At 44.8% G+C, this 14,306-nt stretch overlaps 1 protein-coding gene across 1 annotated transcript; it reads right to left on the bottom strand.

Moving 5' to 3' along the window:
* Window positions 1-487: 487 nt before the first annotated feature.
* HEXIM1 (HEXIM P-TEFb complex subunit 1) lies at window positions 488-2,134 on the bottom strand. The gene has a single exon (XM_073607733.1). It carries the CDS (start codon window positions 1,748-1,750, stop codon window positions 923-925), a length of 828 nt encoding a protein of 275 aa, XP_073463834.1. The 5' UTR covers window positions 1,751-2,134; the 3' UTR covers window positions 488-922.
* Window positions 2,135-14,306: the final 12,172 nt, after the last annotated feature.

Genomic DNA, 14,306 nt, shown 5'->3' with positions numbered 1-14,306 from the left:
AAAAGCATATACGGTACCCTTTAGCCCCATTCACACCTGAGCATTTTTCCCCTATTCCCGAAGCGGGACAATGCTCAAGATGAAGAACCCTTTTTTTCTCTATGGGCCCGTTCACACCTGAGCATCGTTGAGCTCCTTTGGGGCAGAATTGCAAGTTTTTGGACCCATAGACGTTAATGTGAACACGTACAAAAAGGAAAAAAAGGGTTTGTTAAAAAGTGCAATTCTGCTCCTGTACAATTTTTTTTTTTTAATATATACACACAAAAAAAAAAAAAAAAAAATTATATGTATAAAAAAAAAAAAAAAAAAAAAAAAAAAAAAAAAAAAAGCAACAGAACTCAATTCTGTCGCTTTTTTTTTTAATAGAATAATCATTTATATTGAAATAAAATTACCTAGCCAAGCTCAAGCGTAAATGGGGACTCACTCAAATTGAGCAATCTACAGTTACAAAATTGCAATAAAAAAAAAATTAATTGCCCCGTTACTTGTCAACTTTACACATTTATTTTAAAAAAAGAATAATCAGTCTGAAAAAAAACTAAAAACGGAAAGGGTTAAGAGGAAAGGCAAGAAAAAAACAAAGCAGAGTGTGCAGAAGGACGTCTGATCGCTGTAACAAAAAACAAAATAGTAGTAAGAAGTATATGTAGGAGCAGAGAGCACCCGCCGGGCCGTCAGATCACACGCCGGTCAGTCCCCAAGTCTTTGTGCGATCTGCAGAGTCACCAGAAGTCAGTGTAAAGACGGCGGATGGGTCTGTGCGCCGCCGTCTAGGTGTCCCGCTATGGGAGGGGGCAGGTTATGGCTCTGAAGTGACAATCACAGGAGAATTCATAAAAAGAAGTTCATATTGGTTGAAATGCTTTAGCCCTGGTGCTCAGAGTCCGGGGGGGGGGGGGGGGGGGGGGGGGTTGGATCAGTGCCCCATAGAGTCAGCCACCACCTGCTGCCCCCTCCGCAGCCGCCGGTTCTCCTCTTTGAGCTTCTCCAGCTCCATCTCCAGTTCGTGGAGCCTGGGGGGGTCGGCCTGCTGTGACCTCAGGCGGTTGTTCTCCTCCTCCATGCGGCTCATGCACTTCTCCAGCTCCATGTACTCCCGGATCAGCTCCTGCTTGCTCATGTCCTGCAGGCTCTCCACATGGTACTTCTCGTAGGTCTCAGAAAAGTCCTTCTGCAGGAAGTTGGTGCCGTCGTCGCTGGCCATGCCGTCGCTGCCCGTGCCGTCCTCCTCCTCGTCCTCCTCCGTGCTGTCCATGTGGAGGGGCGGCAGGGCGGCGGGGGCCCGTTTGGGCGGCGGGCACAGGTCGGGCTCCTCCAGGCCGTGGTCCTCCATCAGGAACTGGGTGGTGTTGTAAGGGGCCACCGGTTGGCCCTTGGCGAACATCTCGGCCCGCATCTTGGACGCCCGCTGCGACTCCCTCTCCTCCAGGCGCTTCTTCTCCTCCCAGGTCAGCTTGTTATACGGCTTCCAGGACCTCTTCTTCTTGGAGGGCAGCCGGCGGTGCCTCTTCCTGCCCAGCTCCCTCCAGGGCCCCTCCGGCTCATGGCTGTCGCCCACCCGGCTGTCGTCGTCCTCCTCCGGCTCGAGGAAGGACGGGGAGGAGGGGTGGGTACTCCTCCTCGGGCACTCCCCTCTCTCCTCCTCCGGGGGCCACCCACTCCCTTCTTGGCTGCCCAGCAGGGTTTCCCCACCTGCCAAACTTTGGCAGGGCAAGCTTGGCTCCTGGACTCCCACTTCAGCCATGGCAGTGCGCCCCCCTCTTGCTTGGAAATGGAACAGTCTCTCTCAAGCCTCGCAGGTGCACCCGGAGCAGACCACTTTAAAGTCACAGGGGTGGATGGGGGTGGGGGGTGTGTGTGTGTGTGGAGAGATGTCACTTGGCTTGCAGCGTGTCAGTGTGGACTGAGGTAGCGAGCTCTCCCCTCTCTCTCTCTTCACAGCTGCTTCTGCACTGCCCCCAGCTGGCGGCTTCCTGCCGCTGCACACGCACTCACACAACAGCCAAAGCCCCCGCCTCCTTCTTCCTCCTCCGCCTCCCTCCACCAAAGCTCTCTCCGCGACTCCTCAAACTTACACACTCGCCAACCAACCTCCAACTGCCTCTGCCCAGCCTGGGACGCCGCTTTTTATAGCGAACCCGGCCCCCTTCCACCGGCGCAGGCGCTCTCCGCCCCGCGCGGGGGGCCACTGGGAGATGTAGTCCGCCCACCTTACTCTTAACAAGGCCATCAGCGCAGGTTTGGACTACCACTCCCACAAACCCTGAAACGTCACCGGCGCCGCGGCCAATGGACGCCAGCCGCTTCGGAGCGGCCTCCCCCGGCTTCCCATTGGCTGGAGGAGAAACAGGCTGTTGCTAAGGCAAAGCTGAGACGCTATTGGTGGGAGCGCACGTCCGTTTACGGCCTGAACACCAATGGGGAGGAAGTGGGTTGTACCACTCACACGCCCTAGGGGGTGTAACGTAATGTTTGTAAAATTACGGTCTTTTTCTTGAACGGGCTGTACGCTACATAAAGTGAGCTAGTTCTAACACGCTACGGTGCTGTGGAAGTATAAATAAGAAGCGCGGTTTATGTGCAGGCGTGTGGTCAGTATCATACACCCCTTCGTAGGACCGACCCAAACAGAGAGACACAAAGTAGTTCCCATTAATCTCTGCCTGTTCGTCCGCGCGTTACAGTTGGCGGCGTTTCGTTTCCCTAAAGTTCTTCTCCCGCAGAGAAAAACACCGTCCCTGTTATTAGGAAGGCTGAGAAAACCGCGGCTGACCCTCCTAGTAGCGGCGGGCGGAGGGATACACCTACACGGCTTCGCGTATTGTGAATCCGTGGATCACTCCGCGCGGGCGCTTGTAAACACAGGCCGAAAGAAGTGCCGCCTTAAAGCGGAAATGACCGAGCGCTCAGCTCAAGAGGGGGAGGGAGTGTGTATATGTGTGTGTAGGCCGCACATGGCCAACCGACGTCACCGGAGCGTTTCATTACGTCCTTATAATGAATGTATCCGAGTCCAACATTCCTCAGAACATAAAAGGACACTCAGGCTGGGTTCACACTTGTGTCATGCCAGACATCGCATGGGAATCGCATCAGAGCAGTGTGAACCGTCTGGGGGGGACATGCGATCTGAAATCGCACCGCTTCCCTCATCACATGTGTGTGAACAGAGCCTCTATGGGAGATCGACAACAACTGGAGCAGCCGTGCCGTCCAATCAGCTTCATCAGTTAAAGTGTTTCTAAGGCCCCTTTCACACACCTGATTTTCCTGCAATTTTGATGCGATTTCAGGGAATGTCTGTAAAGTGGAGGCCTATGAACCTCAACTGCATCAAAGTCACACCAAAGTAGTACAGGGAGTGCGTTAATGTCGGTACGACTTGAAGTCACACAGATATGAATGATTATCATTGGGAATCATGGGGAACGAATTGTCACGTGACTCTGATTTCCGAAGTCGCAGGAAAATTCGCACAAGTGTGAAAGGGGCCTAAACCCCCACAACAGTACAATCAGTCTGTATATACAGTAAATCATGCTTGTTATACTCAGTGTGGAACCTAGGGGGTTAATCCTCCACATTGTGTATAAAGGCTGCTTGATCCTGTCTTTTCTAATCCTCCCCTTCTTCCACAGTCCCTGATCCTGTCTTCTCTGATCCTCCCCTTCTTCCACAGTCCCTGATCCTGTCTTTTCTAATCCTCCCCTTCTTCCACAGTCCCTGATCCTGTCTTCTCTGATCCTCCCCTTCTTCCACAGTCCCTAATCCTGTCTTCTCTGATCCTCCCCTTCTTCCACAGTCCCTGATCCTGTCTTCTCTGATCCTCCCCTTCTTCCACAGTCCCCGATCCTGTCTTCTCTGATCCTCCCCTTCTTCCACAGTCCCCGATTTTGTCTTCTCTGATCCTCCCCTTCTTCCACAGTCCCTAATCCTGTCTTCTCTGATCCTCCCCTTCTTCCACAGTCCTTAATCCTGTCTTCTCTGATCCTCCCCTTCTTCCACAGTCCCTAATCTGGTTTTATCTGATCCCCCCCTTCTTCCACAGTCCCTGATCCTGTCTTCTCTGATCCTCCCCTTCTTCCACAGTCCCTGATCCGATCTTCTTTGATCCTCCCCTTCTTCCACAGTCCCTTATCCTGTCTTCTCTGATCCTCCCCTTCTTCCACTGACCCTGATCCGATCTTCTCTGATCCTCCCCTTCTTCCACATTCCCTGATCCTGTCTTTTCTAATCCTCCCCTTCTTCCACAGTCCCTGATCCTGTCTTTTCTAATCCTCCTCTTCTTCCACAGTCCCTGATCCTGTCTTCTCTGATCCTCCCCTTCTTCCACAGTCCCTGATCCTGTATTCTCTGATCCTCCCCTTCTTCCACAGTCCCTGATCCGATCTTCTTTGATCCTCCCCTTCTTCCACAGTCCCTGATCCTGTCTTCTCTGATCCTCCCCTTCTTCCACTGTCCCCAATCCATCTGCTGATAGAACAGAGCCTTGGAGGCACTCTGCACATGCTCAGTTTGGTGCGAGAAGCTAGAGAGTTTTTTTTCTCTTGGAATGGTGCATGTGATCAGCACAGGGCCAATCAGCACTGTCCAGACAGAGGGTCAGGGGTCATGCAGCCTCATAGGACAGTCAGAGGAGAATGCAAACTCCACCTGCAAGCTTTAACCAGACAGTGATAGAAGTCACAATACTGCTGATGAGAAAGAGTGTTTAGCAGTTTATATTTACTAAAATAATTGAATTTCCATGTTCTGTGTGCTGTGGGAGAGCAGATATAGTGAATCTCCTGGTTTTAGTAACACTTTAAGCTTTGATGTGAAAGCTAGAAGCTGATTGGTTGTCATACCTAGCTGCTCCAGTCTGTAAATTCCCTTTTTAGTGTCAAACTGCCAAATACATTCCTAACGTATCAAAACAAAAAGCCTGCATGCATTAGAGAAGGACTTTCAGTGTGGAAACCGTGGTATCTCTGCAGACGACCGACAACTCCCTCCCACTTCATGAGTCAGACCTATAGCTCTGCAATCAGCAGCAAAACTCATGCTAGCTGCTGATTGGAGGGCTCTAGTGCAGCACAGGGTGTGACTGTGTGTTGGGGGGGGGAATTGTTGGACCTCTGCAGAGAGACCACTGCTTCAGGCCTTTTCTACAGCATGCTGGCAGGGGACAGGCTTTTCTACTTGCACTTGTGTCCTTTAGGGGCTTTTCACTATGGGATTTATGAACTGATCCCCTGCTAAGTCGGGATGACACCTGTGCCTGTTCAGTTATCCTGGCATTATGATAGTGGACCTTTCCAGGACCCGCCTTCAATCCATGGGCTAAGCTGCCCTGCACTTCCGAGTGCTCAGCGATGGGAGAATCGCATCTCCCAGCTACCTGCAGCCTCCTCCTGACACATTTTCCAGGAGTTTCAGGGTAATTAGTGCACGGTTCAAAGAAAATTAAGTTGGGGGGGGTCCCTTTAAGCAACCCAAATCCCCCCCCCAAAAAAAAAACCAAACAAACACAAACTTGCATAAACATATATTCTTTTATTAAAAATGCATGCAATGAACAGACTAATCCTTTTTGTCTGTGTGTCCTGGAGGAGATTTATCATCACTTCCTGTCCGGACAGGAAGCAGGGGGAGATCTCCCCAGTAGAGACAGGCAGCAATAAAAACCAGACAGAGGCTCTAATCTTTCGCTGCTCCAAACAAAGTACGTTTTGGGCTCCAAAGTGGAACTCCTGCAACCTGCTAATTGCATGACTCAATGACATATTTGAAGTTCTGGTCAGCCAGTCATCTGATAATGGGATTTTTTCATCATACTTGCCTGTAAAATCCTTTTCTTTGAGTACATCATGGGACACAGAGTCAAGGCGAATACTCATGACCTACTGGGATGACCCAGAGCAATAGCCTTGAGGGGAAGGAGACACCCTGGCAAACAATGGCCATCAGAACTTATACGGCAGCCCGCAGTACACTGCGTCCAAAAGCATAATCCTCAGATGCTCGAACAGCCACTTGATAAAATCTTGTGAACGCCCAGGAAAAGCCCAGGAGGTTCCTACACCCTTGGTAGAACGAGCTCTCACCCTAAAGGGAGGAGCCTTACTTTTCAGACCATAGGCCTGAATGACCAATTGACGGACCCAATTGGCAGTGGAAGCTGCCTGCCCCTTCTTGGGTATGGTGGCCACCTCATCCCTTTAAACCCGAACACATATTAATTACACAAGTTCTGAGGCTGATTAAGGTGGTAATTACACTCACTTGGTGCCTTATCTACATTTAATTAGCCTCAGAACCTGTGTAATTCCAAGGTGTTCGGGTTTAAAAGGATGAAGTGGCAACTCTATTCTTGGGTCCTTTTGGTAAAAAAAAAAAGGAGTCTGATCCTCGGATCTCTGCAGATCTAGACAAATAAACCTTGCCTGCTCGGACAAAGTCCAAAGAATGCAGTCATCTCTCTTCCGCTGAACGAGGCTGAGAGAAAAAAGAAGGCAAAATAATGTCCTGATTTAAATGAAAGACCGACACCGCTTTTGGCAAAAAGAATGGAACAGATCATAACACAACCCCGTCTTGGTGGAGGATCAACTACTACAGTTTCCTGCATGAAAGGAACCAACTCCGACACCCTTCTAGCCAAGGTGATGGCCATCAGGAAGGCTAGCTTGCGTGACAGCAAGTCTAATGGAATTTCCTTGATAGGTTCAAACTGTTGTTTCTGTAACACAGACGGCACCAAGTTCAAGTCCCAAGGACACAGAGGTGACCTAATGGGGGGAAGCAAACGAGTTTCCCCCTGTATAAAAGGTTCTGACCAGTGAATGGGAGGCTAAAGGCCTTTGGAAGAATACTGATAAGGCCGAAACTTGACCTCTGATTGTACTCAAAGCCGGTTTAATTTCCACAACTGACTGTAGAAAAGAGAGAATTCTCCCAATCACATATTTCTGAGGATGCCATTTTTTGGCTTCACACCAAGCAATATAAGTCTTCCAGACCTTATGATAGAGCTTCCTAGTGATAGCTTTTCTAGAATTCACTAGGGTAGACACCACTGGTCCCAAGATGCCACGGTCCTTTAACACCCTTGGCTTCAATAGCCATGCCGTCAAATTTAGAGACTGTAAATTGGGGTGGAGTTATGGTGGCCACCTCATCCCTTTAAACCCGAACATGTATTAATTACACAGGTTCTGTGGCTAATTAAGGTGGTAATTAAACTCACTTGGTGCCTTATCTGCATTTAATTAGCTTTAGAACCTGTGTAATTCAGAGGTGTTCAGGTTTAAGGCTCGATTCACACCTATGCATGTTGCTTTTGGGCGTTTTTGGAGGTTTTTTTTGCATGCTTGCCACGTTTTTGAGCAGCGTTTTTGCGGCGTTTTTGCCGCGATTTGCATTTTGCGTTTTTTTTTTTTTTTTTTACAGTCTAAAAAAAAAATTAAAAAAAAAAAAAAAAAAAAACGGCAAAAACGCATCAAAAACGCTGCAAAAACGGTGCACTTGCGTTTTTGATGCTTGTCCATTGAAATCCATTACATGCAAAACGCTGCTTTTTGCATGAAAAAAAGTCCCCGACCCTTTCCAAAAATGCAGAGAAACAAAAAGGCATTGATGTGAACATGTTCCATAGGAACCCATGTTAAAAAATTCCCGTGCATTTCTGCAAAATGCAAAATGTATCAAAAAACGCGCTAGTGTGAATGGAGCCTGAAAGGATGAGGTGGCAACTCTAGGTGGAGTATAGGACCTTGAGACAGTAAATCGGGCGATGTGGAAGCATCCATGGCCCATCTATTGTCAGTCTCACAATCTCCAGGAACCAGGGCCTTCTGGGCCAGGCTGGTGCCACCAGAATGACTGGAACTCCCTCTTTCCGAATCCTGCGCAACAAATGTGCAAGGGGTCCTAAAATCATTACATGCACTTACTGTAGAGGCATTTAGAAATGTCCTATAAAACACATTAACACATGTATATCATTGCCTGTGTGAATGGGGTCTACTTGACTAAGTTAAATTGAATGGATTGTTTAGGGAGGTCCTCACTTTACAAAACAAGGATTTTACAATCTGATTGTACAGTTTATGGATGGCTTTACATGCAGGGAAGTTTTTGTTCTAAAAGGACGCACATGCATTCCCTAGATCAACACGACAGAGGCGGGGGGGGGTCCCTATATACTGCACCCCGTACTGGCTGGTGTGACCTTCCTCGAATGCTCTGCAATGAAGCTAATGGGGACATTACCAGATGGGAAGGTGACTCCGCTAGAAATAAGCAGAAATTTGCCTGCGGATCACCCATCAATTTATTACTGGGCTGGAAGAAAGTGGACAAGATTTCCTTCCAAAAAGGACACCTGGGATTACCCGGATGGGGGGGGGAACTGGATGGCCAATTTGCACAAAGCTCATGAATAACAGCCAGAGGACATAACTGCTGGAATCACCCATAGGAAACAAGAATGTAAATCTGTCACCAACGGGAATGTGACAGTTAGACGCCGGCCATTAGGCGCAATCTGTCCGCCAAAGCTGACTGTTAGCTATACCCACTATGGAAATCCATTGATGCTGATAAGAAGGAAATTCTCTCCATTATTAAGAATGGGCTTTACAGAAAATACAGGCAGACAATCAGAAGGTTATGTTATCACCAGAACATCATCCAATGGAGACATTTGTTTTGTGACAACAAAAGCAGACGAGTCGAAAATCAAATGGAACTTCTTGTCGATCGTCAGGTCGTTCAGCTTTCACATCAATAGTGAGCCAGCTGTGACACATGAATTTTGTGCCGCAATCGAAAATGCCTAATCCAACATGCTGGATTTTTTTTTTTTCGAAAAACCTAAACAAAAATGATGGCATAATCATCTTTCGCCATTTTCATTTTTCAATTGGCAGAATCGTTTTTGTTCGGTTTTTGACTAGACACGCGCGGTCGAAATGCGGACAAATTTTTCGTTATTCGGATGTATACAAATTTCCGAATTACAATAATAATGAACTTAAACGAATCCGAAATAACGAATGACATTTCGGACGCAATTCGAATTTAATTCAAATAGTTTTCGAATTCAATTTCAAATTTCTTATTAAAATACAGGGAAAAGAATAGAAAAAAATATAATAGAAAAATTGAATAGAAAAGGAATAGAATAGAAAAAAATAGAATAGAAAAATTGAATAGAAAAGGAATAGAATAGAAAAAAATGAATAGAAAAGGAATAGAATAGAGAAAAATTGAATAGAAAAAGGAATAGCATTGAACAAAACGAACAGAAGAATATAAAAATAGAATAAAAAAAAATTTAATAGAAGACTAGAAAAATAGAATAGAAAATAAAGGAATAGAATAGAAAACAAAAGAAAGGAATAGAATAAAATAGAAAAAGTAGAATAGAAAAGAACAGAAAAAGTAGAATAGAAAATAAAGGATTAGAAAATAAAAGAATAGAATAGAAAAGAATAGAGTAAAATAACAGAACAAAAAAAAGATTACTCCCGTTCAGGAGGAGGATTATTCTGAAAAGCATGGATGGAGGAATCTCTCTAGTCGGCTATTGCATTCTGACAGCCAGTACTCCCAGCTGTCTGAATACCTGAACAGTGAGTGAATCTGATTGCACACAGTCAGTGTTCTGCTCACAATTTTCCGCCTGCTGTTGAGTTGGGTGGTGCCATAGGGACGCTGCAAATGTAAAAGATTATTATTATTATACAGGATTTATATAGCGCCAACAGTTTACGTAGCGCTTTACAACTTGAGGGTAGACAGTACAAATACAATACACTTTAATACAGTAGGAATCAGAGGGCCCTGCTCCTTAGAGCTTACAATCTAAGAGGGAAGGTCAGTAGTAATTGGCCAACATTCAAGCTGTGTATGGCAGGCTGAAAGTGAACCTTCACAATTTCTCAAGAAAAGTTTTTTTCTTAATTTTTGCTGGTCACCCTGCCCCCTTCGCATCCTCCACTTCCTAGGCCGCCATTCTCACCTAGGTGGGAATAATGTACAGAAGGGCTCTTCAAACTTTCTAAGCAGAGGGTCAGTTTACAGTCCTTCAGGCTTTAGGGGGGCCGGACTGTGGCAAGTGGGAGTAGAAAATGCCCCGGCGTCAGTGCCCCATTATTGGTTCTAAAGGGAGAAATAGTGCCCCATTGTTGAGATCAATAAGAATAGTGCCCCATTGATGGTGTCAGTAGGGAAAATGGTGCTCCATTGGTGTCAGTTGGTGGAATAGTGCCCCAAAGGCCAGATAAAAGGCAAGAAAAGGGGCTACATCTGGCCCCCGGGCCGCTGTTTGGAGACCACCGTTGTACAGGATCTTTCTGGAGCTCCTGAAACGTTCTATATTGCAGGAGGTCACTAGAAGCTTCCCCATGCCCAGTGCCACATCATCAGGGGGTCAGCTCTAAGAACCCAGAAGAGACAGCCGGCTCCCAATGACGTAAGGGAAGAAGATGGTGATGTGGGACCCAACGTTCAGCAGTGGGGTGGTAGATCGAAACAGAACGACTATGGGTTTGTTGGGTTTGTGTTTTTTCTGTGTTCTGCACAATAAAAAGGGTAGGAGAGGATGATAAACACATACACACTTAGGGCCAAATTCACACTAATGTGGTGACAGACGTTCTACCATGCTGCACTTTATCTCAGCCCGAATCGCACTGCAATGTTGGCCAGCACAGCGCATCGCACCGCCTAACATTGCAGTGAATGAAGTGTATATTTTGTACACTTCAAATAAAGTTAGTACAAAAAAAAATAAAGGAAGGAGGAGCAGTGCGGTGCTATGAATCGTGCATCACACTGCCCCCTAGCGCAGTGGCGAATCGCTCTGACTGCTCTGCGTTTTCATTGGAGCAGTGCGAATTGGCCCTAAATCGAAGGGTTGCGTTCCTCTTTAAGGGCTTGTTCACACTTTCTCAAAATACTGACGCTTATCAAATGCACCTACAGCGTTAATAGGTGTTTAACGAGATTTTAAAACACTCCCCCAAACGCCCTATGCGCATTTGCAAAGTGGTTTATATGCCTTTAACACTTTAAAACCGCACTGTATTTCACTATATAAGCGGAGTTTACTGTTAAAAATAAATGTGAAATGCAAGACTCCGGTGGGTGTAACAAGATGTCCGCTTCCTGCCTTCTCACTGTATCCTTACTGTGGACGAGTGCGGGGTGTAGCAAGATGGCAGCAATGGAACGTCACTTCTGTTACAAAATCTGACGGGTCGCCTAATCTGACAAAACACCGGTGTGAAATAGTTCTCAGAGAGGATTTGCTTTAGGGAGCTTTTCTTCTCACTTCCTGTTGAGTCTCCAAGACAAGAAGTGAAGGAAAATCTCTCCAATGGAACCTGCGCAGCAAATAATTAATGGGGAAAAAAAAAAAAAGTTTTAGCTTCAGGTATATTTTGTACCAACCTTGTACAGTAACCTGGGGGATTGCTTATAAGTGAAGGCGAGTCAGAAAACAAGATTCTCTTTCCTTTTATTATATTTATTATTCCTTTTATTTTCCTTTTTTATTTTATTCCTTTTTATACCTGCCTAATAAAGGAGCATAACCACAAATGATAACGTGCAAAGTTCTGTCATCCATAACAGCCATATTTCTGGAAGTGAAATATGCATTCTAATTGGTTGTTGTATTTCACACCATCATATTGGATAAAGTTAATTTGTTCCCTTTAAATAATTTAAATTACACTCCTCCTGGTTCACCTAGCATTAAAATGTAAAAGATCAGTAGTGTCATTTAATAAATCGGGTTACAATATGGAACCCAACATCTGACTTTATAAAAAACAAAAAAAACACAAAAAAAAACACAGATAGCCAATAATCCATTTCTGCCAATCAGAGTCAGCGTTTCTACAGTTCCAACTTGGTGGTTTCTTTACATCAGGCCAGTTTAAGCAGAAATGATTCAAATGCAGCAATTACAAAGACCACTAAGGCCGATTAGCGCCATACTTTGCCCAGATCAGTGGATTTTTGCGGTGGGTGTGGTCAAGGTGTTTCTGATCAGATGTACAGGAAGCTTGTAGAAATCAATGACGGGATGACGCTGTCCACCTATAACGACACAAGAGCAATACCTGTGATAAGGGAATAGGATGGATGTGCGCTCCTGGAGGAAGGCAGTTCACTTTCAGGGGTGCACATCCGTTCTACAACCCCTGGCAAAAATTATGGAATCACCAGTCCCTGATGCTGTTCCTTCAGTTGTTTGTTGTTGTAGAAAAAAAGCAGATCACAGACATGGCCAAAAACTAAAGGCATTTCAAATGGCAACTTTCTGGCATTAAGAAACAGTAAAAGAAATCAAGAAACATAATTGTGGTGGCCAGTAACAGTTAGATTTATAGAACAAGCACAGGGAATAAATTATGGAATCACTCAATTCTGAGGAAAAAATTATGGAATCATGAAAAACAAACAAACAAAATAAAACTCCAACACATCACTAGTACTTTGTTGCACCACCTCTGGCTTTTATAACTGCTTACAGTCTCTGAGGCATTGACTTAATGAGTGATAAACAGTACTCTTCATCAGTCTGGCTCCAGCCTTTTCTGATTGCTGTTGCCAAATCATCTTTGCAGGTTGGAGCCTTGTCATGGACCATTTTCTTTAACTTCCACCACAGATTTTCAATTGGATTGAGATCCGGACTGTTTGCAGACCATGACATTGACCTTATGTGTCTTTCTTCAAGGAATTTTTTCACAGTTTTTGCTCTATGGCAAGATGCATTATCATCTTGATAAATGATTTCATCATCCCCAAACATCCTTTCAATAGATGGGATAAGAAAAGTGTCCAAAATTTCAATGTAAACCTGTGCATTTATTGAAGATTTAATGACAGCCATCTCCCCAGTGCCTTTACCTGACATGCAGCCCCATATCATAATTGACTGTGGAAATTTGCATATTTTCTTCAGACAGTCGTCTGCATAAATCTCATTGGAACGGCACCAAACAAAAGTTCCAGCATCATCACCTTGCCCAATGCAGATTCGAGATTCATCACTGAATATGACTTTCATCCAATCATCCACAGTCCACGATTGCCTTTCCTTAGCCCATTGTAACCTTGTTTTTTTGTGTTTAGGTGTTAGAGATGGCTTTCTTTGAGCTTTTCTGTATGTAAATCCCATTTCCTTTAGGCGGTTTCTTACAGTTCGGTCACAGATGTTGACTCCAGTTTCCTCCCGTTTGTTCCTCATTTTTTTTGTTGTACATTTTCTGTTTTCAAGGCATATTGCTTTAAGTTTTCTGTCTTGACGCTTTGATGTCTTCCTTGGTCTACCAGTATGCTTGCCTTTAACCACCTTCCCAAGTTGTTTGTATTTGGTCCATGTTTTAGACACAGCCGACTGTGAACAACCAACATCTTGTGCAACACTGCGTGATAATTTACCCTCTTTACTTACATACTAACCTACATACTAACAAGCAGATTTAATCTGATGCAGGTGTTAGTGTTTGTAATGAAAATTTACAGGGTGATTCCATAATTTTTTCCTCAGAATTGAGTGATTCCATAATTTATTCCCTGTGCTTGTTCTAGAAATCTAACTGTTACTGGCCACCACAATTATTTTTCTTGATTTCTTTTAGTGTTTCTTAAAGCCAGAAAGTTGCCATTTGAAATGCCTTTAGTTTTTGGCCATGTCTGTGATCTGCTTTTTTTCTACAACAATAAACAACTGAAGGAACATCCTCAGGGACTGGTGATTCCATCATTTTTGCCAGGGGTTGTAAATACAGGTAATCTCTCCATGTGCGATTACATTGGACAACCATGGACAGTGTTGTGCTGCCATTTATCTGTACAGGCTTCCTGTCCGCGGGTGATCAGAAACACCTAACTATACCTACTACAGAAATACATTGATCTGGGCAGTGTATGGCCCTTACTGGCTATGTGCATGAACCCTAATATTCACATAATAAAGTTGTAAAAGAAAAAAAAAGTTAATAATATTATTATTTCTATAATAATATATATATTTTTTTTTATATATTAGTGTAATAATAAAACAAAACATAAAAAATAAAATAAAAAAACATCCATGCACCCAAAAAAAAAAAGCACAGAAATGATCTTGCACTTTTCAATAGTGTAAAGTCCTGTGAGTATGGGACAGACTCAATGAACTTGGGCAGCTATGTGCACCTCCAAGACTCCTAACCTACAGCAACAGAAGACTTGATATAATCTGTGTGCCCGTACAAACAGGAAAAGCAGAACACTCACCTTTTACCCTGTTCCCC

Source organism: Aquarana catesbeiana, linkage group LG12 (assembly GCF_042186555.1).
Source record: "Aquarana catesbeiana isolate 2022-GZ linkage group LG12, ASM4218655v1, whole genome shotgun sequence".
Lineage (NCBI taxonomy): Eukaryota > Metazoa > Chordata > Amphibia > Anura > Ranidae > Aquarana > Aquarana catesbeiana.
This window is presented reverse-complemented; position numbering and strand designations above follow the sequence as displayed.

What these genes read in the sequence shown, in the direction of transcription:
- HEXIM1 (XM_073607733.1), bottom strand. Translation starts at nt 1,750, where the DNA reads ATGGCTGAAGTGGGAGTCCAGGAGCCAAGCTTGCCCTGCCAAAGTTTG.